Genomic DNA, 25,043 nt, shown 5'->3' with positions numbered 1-25,043 from the left:
AGTCTTTTTTCATCCTCAATTATCTCTTTATCTTTATCTATTTCAAAAGGAACTGGGTAAGATACACTTATCTTATTGACTGAGGCTTCTCTTGATTTGCTTGGCTTCAAACTAGCCTTGTCTGCTTTATGCATTGAATCTGTTAGAGCCGAAAAGTTGAACCCCGGGTCGTTCCTTACTCTAGCTTGCTGGCTTACAAATTCAACCAAGACCCCAAAGGGAGGAAATGAAACACTGTACCTCTCTTTGTAACCAGAACCATGTGACAGCCACTTTTCTTGTAGATTAAATGGCAGCTTTTGAACATGCCCCTAGCTGTTTCCAAGTATGACAAACCTGGAAGATATCTGTCAGCTTTTGCTGACTCTATTTCCATAAGCAGATCCTTCAATTCATGAAGTTTTAAGTAATCTCTGCTTGTAATTCTCGGAAACTTTTCAACACGCTCAAACAAGGCTCTTTCGATTACCTCTGGAGCTCCATAACACTCTTCTAGTCTAGTCCATATCATGTTAAGACCCTTCAATGGCTGATTAATGTGTACTGACCTCATGCGTTTTGCGTGTTCAGCTGACTCTTTTCCCAACCATTTTACTAACAGGTCAATTTCTTCGCTAGATGTCAATTTCAACCCCTTTACAGCATTTTGAAAAGACCGCTGCCAGGCTCTGAAGCCTTCTGGTTGGTCGTTGAACTGTATTAAACCCGTGTTAACTAGTTCGCGACGAGCAAAATATCTGACAAAGTCTGAAATATCTGTATTGTCTGGTTGAGTAGGTTGAGGTGTTGGAAAAAATGAGTTGCTTTTGAGGAAACTTGTGTGCCTTTCACGTTGCTTATTTTCTACTGTGTTAGCAGAAGGATGATTCATGGCTGGTGAGAATTGTGATGGTTGAGCAGAATCTTTTTCTCGTTGCATGTGGTAAAACTCAGCATTGTCTGAACAACTCTCTTCCTTGAAACGTGTAGCAGGAACTGAATTTCTCTTAGTTAACTCAGTGTGAGGCTGCGTAGTCTCTCGTCTGAAGGGAAATGTTCTGCCTTTAATGTTGATTCTGTTACTGCATGTAGATTCATCTGATCAACGTATTCACATGTCCGCTGCATAACATTAACAGGAACTGTTTCCAGTGGAAGATCATGTTTACTATGAACACTGATGTCAGCAGTTGCTTCTAAAGCTTCTGCTTCGTCTGCGGCTGCAGCAGCTTCTCTTTCTAACACCGTTTTATCAATTTTTGCTTCTAATTTGGCTTTCTCCACTTTTATTCTTTCCTCCTCATCTGCGTACAATAAACGTGCCTTGGCTGCTTCAGCCTTAGCTCTAGCTATTGCAGCTGCAGCATTTGTAGAGGAGCTGCTCGAACGTGAACATGACACACACGATCTAGTTTTGAGCGAATGTGTAGTCTCCATCGCTACACAACACTTGAATCTTCACAGACTGCTGTTATAATTTTCCTTCAACAGCGCTTTTTCACTGTACTGTCCTCTACATAGCTTGATGTTTTGACAGTCAGATAAACTCCCTTCCCTCACACGACTCTGAAGACAAGGTGTTTGTTGGTCTACAGGTTTAATGATCTTGGGCATGGAGTGAAACTACAAATAAACAAACATATTTCAATAATAATAACATCCAGGAAATTAACACTAATTACAGCATCATATCAACACCCACATAAATGTCATTTACTAATAATGCTTACAGAATAAACATGACATTTCTAGACATGAATAACGAATGTAGCAGAATGGCGCTGAATACAATGTGGCTTATGCGTTAGTCTGATGGAAGAGGAGTACTAATACTCCTTAACCATAACAGAGCACATTTATACATACTATAAAGAACATCTATGTAAATCAGATAAACACTTACAAGCGATGCTGTTGCAAGGCTAAAGATTACAGAGAACATGGCGATTTACAAGAGCCATCTTATCACTGACCGCATAGAGCACTCACTATTTCCGGTTGCACGTGAATCCCAGAAAATCTCGGTATAACGCAATGCCAAATTTGCCACTAGATGGAGCTCTAACCATGAATAAAGTAAAACAGGAGTATAGATGCCAGAATAATATTAAAGAATTACAGGCATTCAACAATTAAATCTATTAACAAATTAAACACAGAATATAAAAATCTGTAACATCTATTTGTTCCAGCACACAAAAGTTTTGGGATTTCATACAAAGATATACCCGTCTTGAAAGACAAAGGACAACTGGCTCCAACAAGGACAGAAAGAGATGTGGAAGGCCAGATGTACAACTAAACAGGAGGACAAGTACATTAGAGACTCTAGTTTCAGAAACAGACCCCTCACATGTCCTCAGCTGACCGCTTCGTTGAATTCTACCTGCACAACACCAGTTTCATTTACAACAGTAAAGAGACGACTCAGGGGTGCAGGCCTTATGGGAAGAATTGCAAAGAAAAAGCCACTTTTGAAACAGAAAAACAAAAAGAAAAGGTTAGAGTGGGCAATGAAACAAACATTGGACAACAGATAATTGGAACAGAGTGTTATGAATCTTAACCCCATTGAGCATTTGTGGGATCAGCTGGACTGTAAGGTGCGTAAGAAGTGCTCGACAAGACCGCCACATCTATGGCAACTGCTACAGGAAGTGTGGGGTGAAATGTGGTATCTGGACAAAGTGACCGCTAGAAGGCCAAGGATCTGCAAAGCTGTCATTGCTGCACATGGAGGATTTTTGGTTTAGAAATCTTTAAAGTAGTTTAATTTTTCACGTTATTATGTCCTGACTATACAATGTGATCAGTTGAATGCAACTTTGGTGAATAAAAGTACCAATTTCTTTCCATAAGAGCAAAATCTGTACATTATTCCAAACTTTTCCAGTGTCACCAATAGGGCTGGGCGATAAAACGATTTTGATATATATCACGATAAAGAAAATCCACGATATGCTTTTGAGGAATTTTCTATATTTACTGCAGTTCGGCTTTCTCAGGCTGTGTTTCCACTGGGGCAGACGAAATCCGCTCAAAGGCGCTCACAGCACTAGGAGAGAGCTTGCTCCGCACAGCTGCCAATCCTACGATCCACCTTGCGAGCATGACGCTCTGCTTTGAAAACGCTCTCAGCTTCACTCACAACGTGCCAGTGGTAACGTAGGGTCAGACTGGATGAACTTGCTAATGCTAGCTGCCTTGCTAACGATTAGGCCACGTCAGATACCGGATTGATTCCATCCACACCGCAAGACTTAATAACAACGGTTGTGCCCTCTCATCGTCTCTAGTGAAGAGCGCGATAGAACAGCAGTGATGTGGACAACAACTCTGATCTTTCTGCGCTGTAATCTTGAATATTGTTCTCTAGCAACAAACGTGCATCATTTATGCCCTGTCCCGCTCCGCACGCGTTGCCACTTTTCCCTGCATGTGTGTAGACATGAAGCGCTGCATGAGTTAACGTAGTTTCAAAGCACCTTTTAGACCATAACGTTTGTCCCTTCTAAATGTATCTTTATTAATCAGCATGTTACAAGCCTTTAATAATAAACAAATCGATTTCTGTTCTAATTTTGTGAAAATTAATTAGATGTCTGGAATGGATAAGGAAAGACTAAAATTACTAGTTGGTAGACTAGTCTCTCACTTTAATGAAAATATACAAATGCTTTTTAAATAAAAAAAAGTTTTGTTTATTTTCTCTCGGGACACCCCTGAACCCACATTCAGCATCATTCCACAGTCACAAAGGCTTCTATGCCCCCATACTTGGGTATCTGAATCTAAAGAAATATAAAAATATTTGATTTTAATGTAAAAATATTCCAACAAATACTGGACTGATGTCACTATGCTTCAGAACAAACGGATGATCTTTTAACATTGAATTTCAATTGATAAACTTTAAAAGACGGTAAAATTGGTAAAAGATCCTGCAGACCCCACTGCTTTGGCTGTCTCTGGACTCCCTTTGCTGTTTTGTAGAGACTATTTTGACTGTTTAGAATAATTTTTTTCTTATTTTCTTCCGTCAACTTTGAAATAAAAAAAAGAAAGTGCAATGTGTAAATGTATATCGTGATAAAAATGTTGGCCATATCACCCAGCCCTAGTCACCATTGTATACATCAAGCATTGTCCTTTAAACAATACACAGGGAACAAAATGTTTATCCACCTATTGCCAAATATATATATTGCAATTAAATGCAAGGCATGAAATACAACCTGACACCATCTTAAACTGGGATATCTGTGAGTTAAGTTTATAGGCAATTTTGTGTTTAAAGATAGAACCAATGAAGCACTCATTTTATGATTTATAGGGGACATAATGTTGTGTGTGACTGTGAATCCCATTGACACTTTACAAATTTTTTTTTATAAAGTTTAATGCTATTTCAGAAATATATGTAGGTCATTCCAGAATATTTAAATAACTAGTCAGGATAGTTTTTTTTTTTTATTATTTGTTTATTGTCATTTAAGATAATGTTTGTCATTCTTTCAATATTGAAATGTTGCTTATTGCTTATTTTGTGTAGACAACTATAAGTAAATCATTTGCTTGATTCCCTGTGGGGGAGGGGGGTAGGATACTGTGGCTCTAAATGACAATTTAAACATTGTCGTTTATTAGAACAAGCTTTCTTCGGGTCATTACCTCAAAAGAGCTTTGCAAAAAGCTGTTAACTGACAGATGGATTTGAAGAATTATAATGTTTGATACAATATTGCAATTTATTAAGCACTTGAACACGTTTGAAAAATGTTGCTACAATTGTTGAGTCTATCGTCTTCACCATAAACTGTGCAAGCTGTAAAGTGAAAGCAGGGGAATTTTCACACTATGTTCAGGTTTCCCACTTTGATCCAACACACACACACACACACAGACACTTCCCCCACACACTTCCTCTTTCAGCCTAGAGGTGGAGAAATAAATAGAGTACGGTCTTCCTGGTAAAGGCAGTCCAGCTTGAAGCCTTTTTATCTCTTTTCTTCAGGAAATAAGGATATTGCGTGTTTTCTGCTGGAGAATGGAGCTGGTTTCTCCTCTTATACTCTGATGGATCATGCAGACTTCAGCAGACAGCTGCTCAGACAGCACCTCCTGGAGGACAAAGACGCACCTGCTGATGGGAGACTGGAGCAAGTGAGACTGCTTTACACTCCTGTCTTACTGAATTCTTTACAAATCTCTGCTCAGCTTATAAGCACTAATGTGGCATTTTATTTTACATTTATTTTACGGAAGTATTAAGTTCAGTATTAGGTTGTCTTTTTACCATTTTACACACATGATGAAACCTGCTACATGTGTTCAGAGTGTGATATCCACTGCCAAATGTTTGCACTTGTGAGACAAAAACACAGATATTAATGTTTTTAGTCAACATCAAGATTTAAGGTTTTTATGAAAATGTATGGCTACACATCTTTTCTTAAAACAAGCCTGCGACCTCGTCTACGTCACATCTACCTTCATTTTAGGAATCTGATTTTTGTGTGATATATATATATATATATCACTGTATATCTCATGACCTCTTCCTCTTCTATAGGCTCTGCATGTTGATTGGTCAGGTCTGAAGCTGCCCTGGTTGGATCTGGGATGGTTTATTGACGTCTCCTCACAGATTACAGTGCTGGATCTGTCTCAGAACTGTCTGACCTCACTGCCCTCTGTCATGCCCTGGGGTCTAATAAACCTGCACTCGCTCAACCTCTCCCACAATCAGCTCAAAGAATTGCCCACCCCCACGTCATCACAGGAGATCATTTGCAGCAGGTCTACACACACACACACACACACACACACACACACACACACACACACACACACACACACACACACACACACACACACACACACACACACACACACACACACACACACACACTCACATACTGTAAAAACATTTATGTTGTTTTGAAGCCATATGCTTTTTCATTTATTTGAGTAGTTCCCATTCCTAGTCTTCTAAAGCCATGGCATTGTGTGAGAAAAACACCAAATCTAAAGTCTTTTTTTACCTTATTAAATCTGTGGATTCTTGTTTTAGCTTTGTTATCTTGGCAAATCTGCTAAGTTTAAGACATTGTTGAGATTTCTTCTGAAACTCTAGATGAGACACATGTGAGATTTCTGCTCTCAGGAGAAGAATCTAGGAAGATTAAAAGTCTCCTTTTGCTCTCCATTTAATTGCATTGCTGTCTAAGAGATTGAACTGAGATATTAATAAGAGCTCATTTGTGTTTCTTGATTTCTTTGTAGCTAGTCTCATTTTAAACTTGAAACAGAAAGCATAACTTTTTTAAGATGCCTTAAGCCTGTGTAATCAGTGCCATCTTATTTCTGTGCTTTCGTCCTCTGTAGATTATGCAATGTGAATTTGTGTGAGAATGAGTTGGAGTGTCTGCCAGCTGGTTTGCTTCACCTTGGTCAGATGCAACGGATTTCAGCAGCCAGAAACAAACTCAAAAGCCTCTTCAACATCCCCAATGGTACACATACACTACAGTCTAAAAAATATTTAAATTTAATATTTATACCATGGTCTGTTCGAATACTAGATTCTGATTGGCTGGAATGCTCTACCTACCTTGCTGTCCTCCATAATGAGACATTGCAAGGGTTTTATGCCTTTGTTCAAATGACCTCTGGATGCAAAAACAGTGTAGCAAGTCTGATGAGTCTCAGAGCCAAGATAAACCATCATATCGCAGAACACACATCCTCATAAGTGATGCAGACTTCAAGTCATGCAATGCCATCTTTAAATCAATTATCAATTGCTACAGTGTGGATGAAATAGTGTTGCATATCCGACCCGGATAAATGCACCTGCACTTTACACACCCATGGCAAATTTTGCAATTTAATTGTAATATGATAAGCATCTAATATTGCTGCATTGGTCAGTGTGTGCCTCACACACTTGCTAGACAGCGCCCTTTGCTCTTGAAAAAAATGCTCAAGAAAAATGGTTCTAAACAGTACCAAATAAGGTAAGGTAAATTTTCTATTTTGAATCCCACAATGTGGGTTGATGTTTTCTCTTTTAATCATTTAATGTAAATTTGAGTGTGACTATGGTTTAAGGAGGGTGTGCCTGTATGCTGGGTTGGAAATTTCAAGGATTAATAGTGGTGTTTTCCTTATTACATCACATGTTGTTCTGAAAGCAAAAAGAAACAAATGAAACACAGAATGTAGGCAGTCATCCTCGCACCCTGACCATAGCAAAGCGGGCACAATTACTCACGCGATTAACCGAAAGTGATATACTGCTGGTTCGTGATGCGCGAATGGCTTGCACACACTGTACAAATCTGTTGGGTATACCGCAGTCTCATTTTAACTTTTTGTTTAAACTCTCATTCAGCTCATAAAAATATGCTGCGTGATCATGAGGAAGGATTATATCAAGATGTAGATTGGAATGCAGATGCGGAATTTATATTAATAAAATGGTCTACTCCTCTCACTCCGTTGCTGGTGTGCCAATGATTACCCCTCTGCGTGCCAATGCTGGCATGCATGTCATAGGTTGCCGATCTCTACTTTAAAGGAATCGTTCATCCAAAAATTTAAATTCTCATAATTTACTCACCCTCATGCTAACCCTGATGTGTATGATTTTCTTTTTCTTCTGTAGAACATAAATTAAGATTTTAAGAAGAATATTTCACCTCTGAAGGTCAGAACTTTGAAATGGTGATCAGAATTTTGAATCTTCAAAAACCACATATAGGCAGCATAAAAGTAATCCATAAGACTCCAGTGGTTTAATCCATGTCTTCTGAAGCGATATGATAGGTGTGGGTGAGAAACAATATTGATCTGTTTCTCACCCACACCTATCATATTACTTCTGATGACATGAATTAAACAACTGGGGTCTTACGGATTACTTTTACACTGCCTTTATGTGCTTTTTGGAGCTTCATAGTCCTGGTCAAAATTCACTTTGTTTGGAACTACAGAGCTAGTAGTCTTAATTTGTGTTCTGCTGAATAAAATAAATTCATACCCATCTGGGATGGCATGAAGGTGAGTAAGTGATGACAGAATATTCATTTTTGGGTGAACTTATCCCTTTAAGTTAGAGCAAAGTCCCTTGAAAACACAAAATAGATGTAATGAAGGCTAAATTCACTTAAATATCTGCACAATCCTCTATGATGTCTTCACTCTGCAGGTAATGAGGTTGTGGGTTCCAACAGCGTCGGTCTGAATAGAAATGCACAATTAGGTTCAGAGTCAGTGTTTCAGTATATGTGGACAATATATGTGAAAAATTCTGTTTGGATCACAAATTCAGTCTTTATCGCTCACATGATTAATGGAGAAGCATAGAGAAATATCTTCACTGAACACATAAATTACATTGTATTCATTAATTATAGTGTATAAATTCATGGCAAAAATAAATACAAAAAAGAGAGAGACACTTAAAACTCACATTATCTAATGGCTTCGTACCACTGATAGCTGAAATCACAATAAAATCCTTCTGACCGCAGGTATAGACTAGCCATGTGCAGAAAAGCCAGTTATGGTAGGAGTTTTGTTCTTATGGCTATACGAGCTTTAAACACATAGGTAATCAGCCATTGCAATGCCATCTTATGCTCTGGCATTCATTTTGCATTCATCTTGTTTTTTTTACATATATATATATACGTTTGTGATTGTTTTGATGGTTAATATGAATGGTGCTGTTGTATTTATGTTTTCTACGTGCCCACGGTGGAAACAAATTTCCTCTTTGAGGAAAATAAAAATCCATCCGTCCGTCCGTCCATTCATCCATCATCGTCTTAAAATAGTAACATCTTGGGTAAAGTTCCTTCTTACAATTTATTGTATGTTCGTCTTGGATTTTGATCTCTCCAACACAGACAGTTGCAACCATAACAAAAGTGTTATAACTCATGACTTCAACCTTACCCAACCTCTAAAGTAATGTTTGCTCCCAAACAGCACATTTACGATAGACTCTAAACTTTAAATTCGAAGCAGTTTTACTTTCAAAGACAAGTGAAGCGAAAGAAAAATAAGTAAAACCTAACTACCATTTAACTGAGCTGATGGGATTTGTTATCCCTTACAACGTTCCTGCTAAAGCTACTAATTGTTAATATGTTTTAGAGACATATTGAAAAACATATAAAAAGTTTACCTGTGAAGAGTGTGTGTTGACAGTTTAAGCAGAAAAGGGTTCTTCAGGAAGATATGATAAAACTATTAAGGTCAGTAAAGTACCTTTCAAGAACCATCTTTTTTTAGAGTGTAGGATTAAAAGTAGTGTGCCTGTCACTGCTTGTGTACCTTTCATCAAGCCAGGCTGAATGGGTAAGTAGTTCACTCCAGTATTTTATGATGCTTCATAAAAGTCTATAATTTAAAAGGTCATGTTGATAAATGGGGCTACAATGTATTTTCATGCTGAGTTCAGCATATGTTACACAGCAAATTAGGCTCAGTGCTGAAACTCTGCTTACAATTATTGTTCTGCTATACAGTGCCTTGCTGCTTACACATGCAGTTTAAAAACTGCAACATGTTAATATGCATACTAAAATAAATACACAGGATGTCTGAAACATCTTAATCATTATATATTTAATGGTCTTAATAGGTAAAATGGTTACATACAATTTTTCGTTGTAGAGGCTGAGCTATGCATGTAATATTTACTAATTGGACCACTGTGCATGATAATAAGTGAAATTTTCATTTATACACTGTAGCTATAGCTTAAAATAGTTTCTGTCAAGAGACTAAACTTTTCAGTTTCCTCTAGTAGTGTTTATACACTTGCCCCAAAAGTATTTTGACACTTAAGACATGTCTGACTGTAATTGCATTACTGTATATAACAAAATATTAAGGCAAGTGGCATCTGTAAACAAATGCTGAAAGGCATTTTTTTTTAAACTAACAATCTAATTTTATAATGACTTTTAACTAACTGGTGTCAAGGTCATTTTTACTGTGCGTATGAAGTAAGTTCCCTTTGAAGTAAGGTAAACACAATGATGTAGTTCATCACATTAATTATGAGCATGTTCCACTAACATTTGACAACCAGCAAGTGTCTGAATATTTTTTGTTTTTAACTATTTATTTATTGTTTATCATTTTGAACCTAAAAGCATATTTTTGCTAAATGCTTTGCTACCGTTCTTTAAAATAAATGCCACTCAGTTTTATATTTTTCTGATCTATTGCAATGACATTTCTACATTTTTAAGTGCAGCTTAAGTGTCCAAATATCTTTTGAGGCCACTGTATTAAACAGTTGATTTTGCCCTGTTAGTGTTGCTAAAAAGACATTATCCACTTAAAAATACTCAGTACCCCCATCAGATCTCAACCCTATCACAATACCTTACTTTATTAACAAATGGCAAAATGAATGGGATCAATGCATCAGAAACAAAATACGCAAATCAATCCTGTACTTCAGTAATCACTGGGACCAGATGATTTAATCACTCTGCGAATAGGACACTCCAGGCTTACACAAGTTTTTAATATCAGGAGAAGATTCACCAATATTGTGCCTCATGCCTGAGTCCACAGACTCTGAAGTATTTTTTGTTAGATTGTGCTGGTTTTGTGTCCTTGATGAAATTGTTTTATTCAGCTGACTCTCTTTTTTGAATTTGAAGTAAAGTCCAGTCAAGCGGTGTTTATTGTCATTCCCCTCCTGCGTACAAGAGAAGAAATGAAACAAAGTCTCTCTCCTGAAACCACAGTGCATAGCATTTAACATGCAACATGACTTACAAGACTATCACAGGCAGACTCATGAATTAGTGCAACAATGAATACAACAGTGAATACGAAACAACACTGTGCTTAAGGTCAGTAAAGTACCTTTCAAGAACCATCTTTTTTTAGAGTTTAGGATTAAAAGTAGTGTGCCTGTCACTGCTTGTGTTCCTTTCATCAAGCCAGGCTGAATGGGTAAGTAGTTCACTCCTACTGTGCATGATACATGTAGACAATAAATACAAACAGCAGTGTACATACTGAAGACAGACAGTATACAATAAATAATAAATGCTGACAATTCTGATGTGTGCAGGCACCCATACTGAGTTGTTTAAAGCAGTAATTATGTAGTTACTGTAGTGCAAGTTATAACTAGTCTGCCAGTATTGCAGTGAGGTACTGTAGGCTTAATATTTGCAAAAAGGCAGCAGTTACTCTTAGTGCAGCTGTAGCTAAGTAGTTAAGAAAGGCCTGAATCAGTGTTTCAATTAGTTTTTAGCGAAAATAGATCTTATAAAGTGTACATGGTTTTTAATCTATATATCTTTTATTGTATTTGAACTTGTTTTTCGCCATGAAAATTGCCACGGAAGCTGACGTGGTGTTAAATCACACACAAACAAATGTTTCTTTGATTCAGTATGTACAGCAAGTATTCCCGGATTGGTTGCTCAGTGTTATAGTAAATGTGTTTCTTATCACAAATCTGTTGATATTTAATTAATGTTACAGTAATAACAGCCCTCTGTTCTGCTGCAGGCACAAACTGGATCGGTCTTCGTAGGCTGCAGGAGCTGGATGTGTCAGACAACAGCCTGACAGATCTGCCCTCCTCTGTACTGCACTGCCTGAAGTCTCTCAACAGTCTCAATGTCAGCAAGAACAAACTTGCCCGCTTCCCGGACCCCTGGGCGTGTCCTCTGGTGGGTTCCTACTGTAAACAAAACTATTCATATGATCAGAAACTTCTTTTTACCAAAGTCTATATAAAAACACCTGCAATCAATCCCTTGACTACACAACACAAAGGCTATATTCAAAAACCTAATTACTAAAAAACTATTACAAAAGGAAGGCATTATGATTATAAGATACCTTCTTTTGTCCACAAGCTCAATGGAAATTAAAAATCCATTCAAGAAGGCAATTCATTCAATGTTGAAAGGTTTTTGTATAAGAAGGGTTTTATTAAAAATGCTCAGTTTTACTCAATATTTGTGTGCGTTATGTACTTTTATGCTTATTAGAGAATCATGTTGTTAGCTTAGCAACATACTAACAGCAAATTATTTTGAAATCTATTGAAATAATGGAGTCAAATCTCCTGTGTCTTGAGTATTAGGAACACTATTTGTGTGACATGTAACATTGCTGCCTATGTAAAGCGTTTCAAATATAAAGTTAGAAATATTTGAAACGCTTTACATAGGCAGCAATGTTACATGTCACACAAATAGTGTTCCTAACACTTGCTACTGTTAGAAGACAGCTGCCAAAGTTGGGTAGTAGACAGCAATGTAGCTGATTAGGTTTTGAAACGGGGCTATTAACTTATTAAAGATGGCAGTACTCTTACTAAAATGTTGGCCATGCCAAATGCTAAGTGGTGAACCAGCTATCAGATGGTAATTACGTGATACTTTGATATATAGCCTACAACATGACACAGAATGAGTACCATATTTATGTACCATCGTATTTTGGTGGTACTTTTATTGTATTTATCGATTTATTAATCGATATGCGATTGCGATATAATAAACAAATGGTATCATGATTCATCTTGCTTGGTTATCAAGGAAAATGCACAAATAGATTACTGATAATGCTGAAATGTGTATTTGTATGTACCACTATAAATGAACAGTGTTTTCAAATTAAAATTATTTTTACAAAATTAAATAATAACATTTTGCATTACTGCAGACATGTTATTTTCTCACTATTACACCTAAATAAAATAGAACAATAAATAAAAACATAAAAATTTTCATGAAAATAAGATAGTCCAAACAAACAGGGATATTTAAGCAGGATGTAACATATACTTTGTATAAACTCTTTTGAAAAGGAAACTGGATATAAAAGTGTGGTTCACTCAATCAAACCACTAAAACGGTTGTTGTTGTTTTTAAATGACCAACTGGTATTTCCAAATCCTCTTTCTAAAAAGTTCTACTTATCGCTGGTGTCTCTTGTCCAGTGTGTGGATCATTTTCTGAAATCTCACTTTTCTACTTTTCTCTATGCTGTTTCAGGTGCTGATATAAATTTATCGTGTTGCCACGTGATGTAGCAACTTTAGTTTTGCACAGTAGCCCTCTCTGCTCAGTGTCGGTTATCTTAAAGCCAAAATATCGCCATTAAACCAGGGTTTTTCCTGGCTCAAAATGAGGCAGAGGTGGTACCATACTGATCAAAAAAGTGACAATAAAAACACGTAAACGTTGGCTTTGCGTTAATGCACTACTAATGACCTGGCAACTGATCCTGTGTCAAATATCCTTTTTAGTTTTTATTATATTTAGTCAACCTTCTATTTATTGTTTTTAGTCGTTTTGTTTGACAAAGTCTGGGCATTTTTTATGTAGTTTTAGTCAATGAAAACTGTCGACATTTTAGTCATATTTTAGTAACATTTAGTCATATTAATATTTTAGTCACTGAACACTGTAAACATTTTAGCCATAAGAGTATTATTGATAAGCATTTGTCAATCTTGTCCATCCAAAACATATATATATATATATATATATATATATATATATATATATATATATATATATATATATGTTGTTTTTCACACAAGATTGATCTTGTCATGATGATCTCATGATGATGACGTTGCGAGCTGCAGACAGCGGGGGTGAGAGACGAGCATCTCCGTGTTAGAGTACATATCAGCTGGCGGAACTTTAAATCTCTCCCGGTCTCGACTCCCACTCAGATTGGGTCTCTTCCGTGACTGGTTGAAGCAGCTCTGACCGCACAGAGAATGACAGTTTTGGAGTTTGTGCTTATTTACATGTCACACTCCCGTATTATATGAACTTTAATTAAGGATGAAATAAAGATATATCGCCATGCTGTGATCTGTGTTTCTATCAGACACTCGAGCTGCAGTGCTCCTCTCGTCTCGCGTGTCATCATTATAGACTGGTCATCTTTTTATTAGCTTTGTAGAAAATGGGTAAACTGTTCTCAAAGAGAATGGGCGATCATGTCCACACATGCACTTATTTATTTAATAAAATCACAGCATTTTGCACGCACAAGGTGACATCGCAATTGCGATGTGATTAATCGTGCAGCACTAATTTCGATGGAAGAATACATGATATCACCATGGTACCATGTCCAAAAAGCATGGTATCTTACCATGGTACTTTTTGTTAGCTTATGGTGATAACCAGGTGATCATTTTATCCCACAGAAAACCTGCAAAGCTTCAAACAACCAGATAGAGCTTCTTCCTGGTACTATCTCCATCTTCTGGAAGACTCATCTGATGGAAGTGGACTTGTCTGAGAACATCCTGAAGGAGCTGCCTGAATACATATTTGAACTGGAGGTAAGAGATGTGCTGCTTGGTGAGGATACGTTTCTGGGTCATGTTAGGAATTTGTTGGTTTTCTCGCTCTGCCATTTTGCCATTTGGGGTGTTGGGTGTCCCCATCGGTCATTTTTATTTTCTTCCCCCATCAGATCCCGTGCCCTGTCCTGCCTGTTGTCATGCCACTGATCATTTCTTTAAACCTCCACCTCACCAAATGTTATGACCTATATTGGTTAATATTAGTTCTCAACTTTTACATGAACAGAGCCATCAGGGTTTGCTTGGAAATGTATGAAAGTTGTTAGGACTTTGGAATTGTTTACAATACAATGGAAGTTCATACAGTGTATCTCCTAAAGACATGAATTGCAATTTTGCAACATTTGTAGGAAAGCATGGCCAACTCACTTTAAAATGAAGACTACGGTCATATCGTTAACTTTATAAAAGCTGTTTTATTCTACACGGACAGGGTTCGCACATGGGTGCTGTCATGTTAGTTAATCACATGACCAGTCACAATACTATTCACTTTCTCTCAGTAACTGCCCTGTAATTTGACACTTTCATTCATTGATTAAAATAATCATAGCTGGCAGTGAATTTCTTCAATGGCATCTGAAACTGAAAACTATTGATTTTTAATTTTGCTGTTTCCACGCCACTAAGTGTCAGTGTAAGTCCAAGATGACAAAAAGACAGAAGTTACTGAGTGCACCTTTAAAATGAAGAATTTATTTATTTTGTGCACATGAACTCTTTTGTACAAAAGGATTTTCTTGGTCCATGCAAGCACACAAGATGTTCATTATAAAATTCTTAAATCTTGCTGTGATAACATTGATCATCAGGTTTTACACAAACTGGAACTGGAGATCCTGCCAGCAAGTGCAAGCTGTCATTAAAACAAAAACAAAATTTTTCAGTTACATTTTTCATTCAAACTGTAATATTTGTAAAATCATTTGTTATGAACAAATATGTATTAAATTAGTAGAGAATGGAAAATAGAAGGAATTTCACTTGTGGACTCTATTGGCTACCAGCACTTAGTTCACCTGTTTTGCTCGTGTTCACATCATGATGGCGCTGTACTCATAGTAAACGTCATTTTTACAACATCTGAGTGGTCAGATGTCCCCTCTATATCTCTATGTCACGGTAACAAATACAAATGACTCAAGGAAAATTTTCAAGTGTGATTAATCATGCCTTTTACTTTTTAAAAACAAGAAGCCTAATCTTTAAATGTGCCAAGTGTGTCATGACATTTTAACTCATTTACAGGGGAACAATACTGATAGAGGGATTTTAAAGTACTTGAGTTTTTACTTTTACTTTGCTGTCAGTTTTTCAAGATAGGCATGATGTCAACAAAAAGAAGAGAAAGTGTGTAGGAAATTGTCTATGCAAAAACGGAGAGAGGTAATATTTTATTATTTAAAGTTTAATTTCATGCTCGAGCAGTTTGACTTAAAAATCTCTGCTCTTCGTGTCAAAGTAAAGCCAACAATTACACAGGAAAGGTAGACTCTAACCTAACCACCCTAAGTTTACTTATTTAAAATAGACAAAAAAATAGCTATTTGTCTATGGCAGTGATAAAGGTTTCCCAGCTTTCTTATGCAATATGCCTAAGATAACACACATAAATGTGTTTCATGAGTACCCATAATATCGTGTCAACACTTGAGAATTGGCTTAAAAATTACCAGTGCGTGACAATACAGTTGTACAGTGATGAAACATAATGTTTGTACAATACCTCCAGGTGACTGAGTCAGAGAAATTACTGTGTGTGTGTGTGTGTGTGTGTGTGTGTGTGTGTGTGTGTGTGTGTGTGTGTGTGTGTGTGTGTGTGTTTTAGGCTATTGTCTCTCTGAAGTTGTGTGGGAATCAAATCTCTTCTCTGCCCACTCCCAACAAATGGAAATGTTCTCATCTCAGAACACTAGACCTGTCCAAAAACCAACTCGGGAAGTATGTTGAATGCATACACATAAGTAGGATCTGTTCCAAAACTAAGTGAGCTGCCTATGAAGTCAGTTTTTTAAGGTATCATAGTCTTCCAGTCTGAAGGACAATCCAAATGGTAGCATAAGTATGTTGCCTTCTAAGATTTTTATATTTTGGCTAAATTCTAATTTAGATCAATATTATGTAAATTCTAATTTCTCTTACATAGAGAAGGCATTCCCATAATGCACTGACAAGCTCAGTGAAATAATTACATGATGGCGGACTCAGCGAGGTAAATGTTAATAATACACTTGTGATCCATTCAATGACAAATGTATCAATGCAAATGGCTTAATTAAAAAAAGGAACATTTAACACAACATTTGTGTTTGCTATGGTGCCGTGCAAAGGCAAAACATAGTGACTACAGATTTCGCCAAGATATGGTTATGATCAAGAAGGGACAATGATGATGCCAACTATGCTCAGATTCAGAGAAAGCCAAAAAAGCAGTAGCTACAAATTCCACACTAAAACCAAGTAAACATACTGTGCTTTGCCTTTTTAGTGTAGTATATAGAGTATTTTTTTGCTTTTTAAAATGTCTTACCCTTAGCTTAGCAACATGCTAATGCCAAATTCAATTGTGATTTGAGTCTCCTGTGTGCTTCACATGATGAACACTTAGTGTGACTAGGCAGCCAGAGTTGTAGAGCATCCAAATCTAAACCTCCAATGTTGAGGTTGCATTAACCCTCTGGGGTGGACGGATGCGCCAGCGCATCCTGCTGGATTTGTTTTTTTCGTCATTACAGCGGAAACAACATAAAATACCAAGTCATTTTGGGGCAACTTGATTTTGATCATTAAGTCTCCTCACATTCATTCTCTTTTTGTCACATTCCTCAGTGATAGGCCCAGGGGAGGGGTCTTTGTTTCCTCAGGTGTGAATACATCAATATTCATTATATATCCTTGCAAATGACCTTTCTAACACTAAAAGTGTCTTACAAAAGTTAAATGACTAAATTGTTTTGTATGAGTGATCAGGATGGTTTTCACATAATTATGTAGCAAAAACTCTAGGCTATAAGATCCAGTTCTCAAATGTCTTGTGGACAAATGTTTATTCTGTGTTATATGGCCTTATTTCAATGACTTAGAATTTTAGTTTTTTTTTTTTCAAAAACCATGCATAAACTTTATTTTCTCAGAAATACAAACATTTACACACATGTTGCTCACATATTATTGTAGCCCAGTTTGTGCTGAATACAGTGTTATCAGACTTTAGCCATTAATATGTTTTTAAGCAACTGAAAAAAGCACATGTCAAGGCATGTCAAAACTTCTCCTGGGCCCAAAACACCCTCAGACCCCAGAGGGTTAATGAGGCAGCTTACTAGGTTTTGGAACAGAGCCAGCGTCTTGACTCTGTAAACTTGAAAAGTTCATGATCCTTTTTTTGAATAGCAATATAGATATTTAAAATTGAATGTACTATAAATGCTTCAACTCAGGACAGGGGAATCAACCAAAACCAGGAAACTGGGCTTCTTCACAACGTGGTACAGACGGGACCCAGAGCCAGGTACAGTATATTCAAACACTGTGGTTACGTTGCCATGGCACATTACAGTATAACACTGTAATTATGGTATTACTAATCCAGAAGTGGGCTTTTCAAAGTCACCACTGAGAAACTGCCCTGGCAATAAAAATTATATCACCATGGTAATAATAATATGTTATTGTTTGAATTGTTATGGTAATGGCATCATGATCTAAAATTGTGCCTTTCTAAAATGTGACCAAAATTACTTTCTCAACCAAAAGTCTCTCTTTTTTTGGCCTGACTCATAAGCTCCTTCCACCACATTTAAGTCTTTTTTGCAGTAGGGGTGGGTGGTATGACCAGCATCACACATCACAGTATGAATAATATCATATAGATCACAATGTAGTTGGTTTAACTGGAAATATTTTTTTTTATTATTATTAAATATCCACAGGCAATGTCTTTGTTAAGATAATCCAGTGTAAATACACATTTGATTATTTTCTTATTGTCTGGCAACGAAATGCTAAAACAAATTTTATAAAATGGATAGTTCAGACTATAAACTTTATTGGATGAGCCACGTTCAAAGCTGGTGTATAATACCCATTTGGGACGCATCCTCCACAGAATTTTAGCATTATCTCTTGTTACTTGTCACTCTCATGTGAAAATATAACGTTAAGTAGTCTTCATAGCCATGCGGTATAGCGAAATCAATCGGTTGACTCATTTCAACAGTCATACTGCCCAGCTCTGTTAGCCCTATTCACATTAGCTTTACCCTAGAGTCACTAAAGAATAATTGCTGTACAATTAGTTCAGTACCACAGTCATCTGTGACTATGATTATCCATTAATCTACAGGGATTTGAACTCTATATTATGTGGCTTCGCTTATTGTCCAATACTCTTGTGGCTTTCTTTTTGCAGTGTATCCCATTCAGTTTCCCGTAATCTTGCGGGATTCTCTGGAAGTTCTCTTTCTGAATGACAACCAACTGGAGTATGTGCCGCCATCAGTATGCTTTCTCAAGAACCTCTCTGAACTCTATCTTTCCAAGTGAGTAACAGCGGTAGCACCACATCATGGGAAAAGTAGTTTGTAGATACACAGTGCGATTGTAGATTATTGTAGATTTTAATTTTCCTACTTTAGTTAATTAATGGATGTTAAAGGAAGCGTTAAAGGAATAACATTTACTCCCAAGCCTTTTTATAAAATTTGTTTCATCCATGAAACACAAAAGGTCTAAGGCAGAATGTCTGAGCTTCTCTTGTGGAAAGTGATTTTTAATAGCTAAAAAAAAAAAAAACACCATATGGTATCAAAACATAATAATGAAAGTTGTTTGTTGATAAGGCTTATGCGCCATATTCCAAGTGATCTAAAGCCTTACGTTAGTGAGAAACAGCAGAAATGTAAGTTATTGTTCATTGATAATCTTCGTTTCCAAATATTTTTGGCAATTGCATTTTTAAACATGTCATGACTTGTCATGTGGTGTGTGAGAACCAATGACTTAAATGACATCATGAGTGACAGAATGCCAATTTTGAATTGGACGCAAGCTTAGGTTTTGAGAGCAACAGTTGTATGGAATATTATCAGTAAATAGCATCTTTTTGGGGGCTTGGCATTTAATATGGCCATGCACATTTATTGCATGGAAAAATTATTTCACGCATACTTATTCAGTTCACATATCTTATAGTGGTAGATTCAGGGAGTGTTCCAATCACACGATAATGCAATGTGAAGTAGACTTTTCATCTTAAGGGAAATTCCAGATTTTCCTTAGTAGGGTAACTGACTACTGTATGTATTAGCTCAAATGGTTTTTGAACAGAGCACAAAGTTTCACAGTGTGGGTGAAGTCAAGATCTAGAATAATGAGCAATACGAATATGGCTGTTTAATTTCTTCTTCATGGTTGAGAAATTCACAGGAAACTGGCTAATAATGTTCTGTTTAGACTTGCATAGCTTTGATATAATCCTTCCTCTCTCTGTAGTAATCCAGGTATCCAGGAACTTCCCACAGAGCTTGGGCAGCTCTCCAATCTTTGGCAGCTGGACATCGAAGACCTGAACATCACCAATGTTCCTGCAGACGTCAGGAAAGATGGTATGACACTCATTAAAGTAGATTTTCAGCTACACTTCTCAATTCTATGTGTAATTACATTCAACAGCAAGTTATTTCACTCTGCATTAGGATTGTCACAATACAAACGTTTCAGTATTAGATATCAATATCAGTGAAATCAGTTTCGAGACCAGATTTAATACCACATCAGAAACTAATATGCAGTTAAACACACCTTTTGTTGTGTAATTTGTAATCTAATCTAATATTAGATTACATTTTAAAAGTGGTCTACCAAACAATGTTTATAATCAACCAAAGTAATATAAAGTTGAATAACAAAAATACAAAAGGAGTAAAAAAAACAAAAGTAATAATTACGAAAGTAACTATTGTATCTATAAATTAAACAAGGAATACATTAGGGAAGTAACATTAATTTAATGATGTTGTAAAGTAAAATAAATATATAATAAATCAAATAAGTAATATGTATTATCAACAAAGTAATACAAATTAATAATAAAGTAATAAGCGATACATTTTAAATAAGGACATTTTTAAACAAGAATTACACAAATAATTGAGGATAATGTAAAGATGAAAAACTGTGAATGTCAGTAGCAGTAATAATGAACATAAATATATTGATAGAGGCATTTCTCTATCTATGTCAGGTCCTACTGCAGTGTTGGCATATCTGCGCGCTGAGCTGCGTGGAGCAGAGCCCTGCAGACTGCTTAAGCTGATGGTGGTGGGTTCTCCACGGCAGGGCAAGAGCACTCTTTTGGAGGGGCTTCAGACAGGCAAACCCTCACCCTTCATCAACACTGACTGCAGTGTACACACCACCAGCTGGGTGCTAGAGAGACCCAGTGGAGTCAAATCTGATGTAAGGGCACTCTATTCACTTACTTACTCACATTAATATGCTAACACAAAGTATTTTGGCTGTGTAGAGTATCTATGTATCAGGTGTAGACACTAGGCCTTGGTCGTACCCTCAGCTGTTCTGAGGTCATTTTCATCATTCCCTTCCGGACCACCATTGCAGGCATCCCTTTCACCCTGGTCCTCAGTGCGGCTGCACACCCTGCACAGGCTGTAAGAACATATAGAGAAGAGGGGCATTTTATTTTCATGGGGGGCACACTTTTCAAGACACAGAGACATACCAAAATAATCTCCACACCACAAGACAAAATATTTATAATAAAACATCTCATAACATCAGAACACCATACAAACAAAATATTCCAGCCTACAACAGTTGCGATAATATTAATAAATTACACCACAGCTTATTTGCATTTATGTTACACAAGGCTATATGCCAAATCAATGCTCTTCAATTCCAATGTCACAATAATCCATATTCCACAACCAAAACCATAAAGGACCAATAAAATCAACACTAATTACAAATCCATTATTGTTAGTATTCGTGATAACATGCCCACCTGCTGCTCTGTCAATGACGATGCCAAAGTCCTGTGTCTCGTTTAGCCCGTTCCGTCCTACCGCTGTGTCACACTCTGTTGATGTTTGTAGAAGTTGATGAATCTTTAAACTATCTAATATCCATGATGCTAATTTTCTGAATCACAGCACCACCGATATAACTTTTTGAGACTGCAGCGCATGCAGGAATCACATGTTACATAAGATTTCGACTGCTGTTGTTGATTATGCTTGGGGACTAGCCATTGGCTGTTGTGTACATATAATTAATGAGGTAGGTCTGTGCAAGGTTTGGGGACTATTTGTGGATGCTTTTAACAGTAACTTAGCTGTTATTTGTGGTTACAATTCCGTTTCAATTTTTCCAAGTTTTACATTAAATGACAATCTGTTATTTTAAGTTACCCTTGGGTAGATCAGTGTTCCTTTGAGCTAGGTTTGATCCTGTTGCTGCACATTGATTCCACAATGTACAAATACTAGCACGATAATGCGCATTATGTCCAAAATCTAGTTTACAAATTGACAATTCATTCCTTCCTTTAGGGGTGGATGGTGTGTCATATGGGGGGCACTTCCCCTAATGCCCGCCCTTGGCTATGGGCCTGTAGTTATGCCACTGTTATAGCTTTTTATTTTGTTTATTGTTGCTATGCAAACAATAATAGTTCCAAAAGAAGCCAAATGACGATCACGCCAAACTATGATCAAGACAATCATAGTGATACAAACGGTGAAACATTCAGTGATGTTTTACTAAATATTATCACTCTTGGAACTCTGGAACGGCAAATCTGCTACATAACAAACAGTAACATTTTTGTATATATTGGCGAGGACTAAAACACACTGGGTGCAAGTTACGCAATCTCTTTTTGAGTGTGTGACGTCATTTTTTTTTGTAAGTTTTAAATGAATTCCCAGTTTTATGTTTTTAAGGGTGTGCCAACAGATGTTTTCCCACAATGCTTTGCTCGCAGGGAAACTTTCAGCAATGTTTGCTTTAACTATAAAAAATAAGACAAATACATTTTATAGCAAGTCTGTAAAAAGATAAACCATTAAAATGCCAAGATTTCAACCTCAAGGTCTATGAATGAGTAGCGGCTCTGGTATAGCAGCTGACCTTTGATCTCTGGCTCTTTGTAGTCTTACATGAGTTCTTACCATGAGTTAACAGTGTCTCCATTCTAAGGCGAGCCAGACTTATAAAACCCAAGATGCACAGTGATATCATATAGACATGTTCTTATTAACACACAGACTCAATGACCTTTTGAACATGTATCATAGACAGAAGCAAATTTATACACAAACACACTGATCATAACAAGCTCCAGAGATTGTCTTTGTCTTTCTTGCTTAACCTCAAGCAGATGTGCACCAATCACTATATAATTTTTATCAATAAGATTGTTTTTTAAGATTTGCTAAAGTAATGTTTAGGGCCAATCACTTATCCAAAGTTTCCCTCAAAATTTTAAGTAAATTTTCAGAATTACATATATTATGGATTAATACTGAGATTTCAGACATGAAATTCATTCATTCATGAAATCAAATATTACACTTTATTTTTTGACACTTTCTTTAAAGGTGATAATGGAGAGGGGACAGGAAATTACACAAGTTGGCATGTGTAAGCGTCATGTTTCAGTGCATGTTTGCTAACCGATTGGCAACAGCTCGTACTGATTATGTACACTCAATAGTCTCTTTATATGTTTAGTTAAAAATGCTTTTAGTCAGTGTGCACCATTTAAGTAGATAGGAGCTGTACTTTTATGCCACTTGTATCCATAGAAAATAGCTGCCCGGTAGCATTCCAAAGATGGCTGCCGAGTGGAATAATTTGCTTTGAAAGGAACTTTGGCGTTGCTGAGTGAGCGCACCTGACATCACATTAGGAGAACAAAGAGGAGGAAAAGAAATCATGCACATTAGTTCTTCCATTCTCCTGTGATAGTGGCAAATATGGATGCGGTCTTCTGTGCCCCCCTAACAATACCTAAGGGGGCACTCCCCACACTTTGAGAACCATGCTGCTTCAAAGTACTTCAAAGAATAGCATTGTACTACCATGGTTCTTTGATTTATGTATGATATATTCATATACTATTGTGTTTACATGGTGCTTCAATGTATTTCAATGAATAACATGGTACTACCATGGTACTTTAAAATACAGTATGATTAATTGAATTAATTAATTATAAACAGTATGATTAATTCATTTTATTTACTTGGTGCTTCAAAGTAATGGTACATGTCCAAAAAACACGGTAATGCCATGGTACTTAGATGTTCACAAGCTGCTCACTTGTTAAACTTTACAAAGACCATCTTTATCACTGGCAAACAATAGGAAGCTTTTGCAGGTTTAGTTTTCATGGATTGTAGGTCAAGTCAAGTCAAGTGGTTTTTATTGTCGTTTCAACCATATACAGTTAGTACAGTACACAGCAAAACGAGACAACGTTCCTCCAGGACCATGGTGCTACATAAAAACAACAAAGGACCAACACAGGACCACATGAGACAACACAACGAAATAAAATACCTATGTAAAAAAACCTACATATACCTATATAAAGTGCACGTGCAAACATGTGCAAAAAGTACAGGACAGTACAACAAATTACTGACAATGAACAGGACAATAGACAGTGCAGCGCCGACCAGTACTCAGTAGTGCAAAAAGATGACAGTTTCTAAAAATGTAAACATAACATACTATGAGATAATGTTCTATGCACATAGCAGGTATTGAGGTAGCAGACAGTTATAAAGTGACAGTAATTAAAGTGCAACTCAGGACACGTGTGTGTAGTAGGTAAATATTCACGGCAACTAGCGTTCTCTTTGTTTGAAAGTATTCCGTTAGTGTAAACCACTCCAAACTATTCAGTGCGTACATGAGCAGTCTGAGAAGTCATTTCAGATTGAATCAAAAACACATTCAGACCATTTTGCTATCACATGTGACAAATTAATTGTAATTTGTGACTCAAAAGAGGGATTCTTTTGTGAATAGGGCATCTTTAGTTCCTCAAAACTGGTCACTGTAAAAACTGGGTACACTGCATGATTTGGAACCCTGAAGCGAGTTAGATGTGACGCCAGGGATTGGAGCATATGTCGGGGCCGACGGCCAGGATGGCAAGCCTCTATTCCCCTCAAGTGCCGAGGCCAAGGGAAGCTGGGCCACTCGAGTGAGGCCGCCACCCCATGCGCTTCGGACTATGAAGAGGAATGCGTTGCGCCCGCTGAGAACCTGCCCACTATCACCTGGACTTTGCCCTGTCTAACACTATTCTTCATTCACATATCCCTTTCAACCACAAAGGCCTGGACATTTTAAATAAATGCCTCTCCAAGGCCTGACTCCACACCCACTGTGTCCATCTCTTGCTCACACCACCACACAGTGTCGTCAGATTTTACTGCTAATTTGAAATACTGCTAGTTTGAAATATGTTCTTTACCGTAATCTTGACCAACCTTTTTGGAGATTTCAGTCTTTCCCCATTCAAGTAGATTCGAGCTGCACTTTCATGAAAGAGCTGCCCACACTGCCCAAGAGTGTTCCAAAGATGGCTGCCGAGTGGAATGACTTACTTTGAAAAAGAGACTTTGTTGAAAGG

General features: G+C 37.0%; 1 protein-coding gene across 1 annotated transcript in view; it reads left to right on the top strand.

The window, feature by feature from the left end:
* Positions 1-25,043, top strand: part of lrrk1 (leucine-rich repeat kinase 1) — a 202,344-nt gene that overhangs the window by 31,281 nt on the left and 146,020 nt on the right. The window contains exons 6-15 of the mRNA XM_052113495.1: positions 4,994-5,142; positions 5,552-5,778; positions 6,367-6,494; positions 11,536-11,699; positions 14,210-14,347; positions 16,200-16,312; positions 17,812-17,882; positions 18,783-18,912; positions 19,865-19,977; positions 20,616-20,830. Coding sequence (XP_051969455.1) covers positions 4,994-5,142; positions 5,552-5,778; positions 6,367-6,494; positions 11,536-11,699; positions 14,210-14,347; positions 16,200-16,312; positions 17,812-17,882; positions 18,783-18,912; positions 19,865-19,977; positions 20,616-20,830 — 1,448 coding nt within the window. The remainder of the gene's footprint in view (positions 1-4,993; positions 5,143-5,551; positions 5,779-6,366; positions 6,495-11,535; positions 11,700-14,209; positions 14,348-16,199; positions 16,313-17,811; positions 17,883-18,782; positions 18,913-19,864; positions 19,978-20,615; positions 20,831-25,043) is intronic.

Source organism: Xyrauchen texanus, chromosome 1, assembly GCF_025860055.1.
Source record: "Xyrauchen texanus isolate HMW12.3.18 chromosome 1, RBS_HiC_50CHRs, whole genome shotgun sequence".
NCBI lineage: Eukaryota > Metazoa > Chordata > Actinopteri > Cypriniformes > Catostomidae > Xyrauchen > Xyrauchen texanus.
Note: the sequence above shows the minus strand (reverse complement) of the source record. Positions and strands in the feature narration are given on the sequence as shown.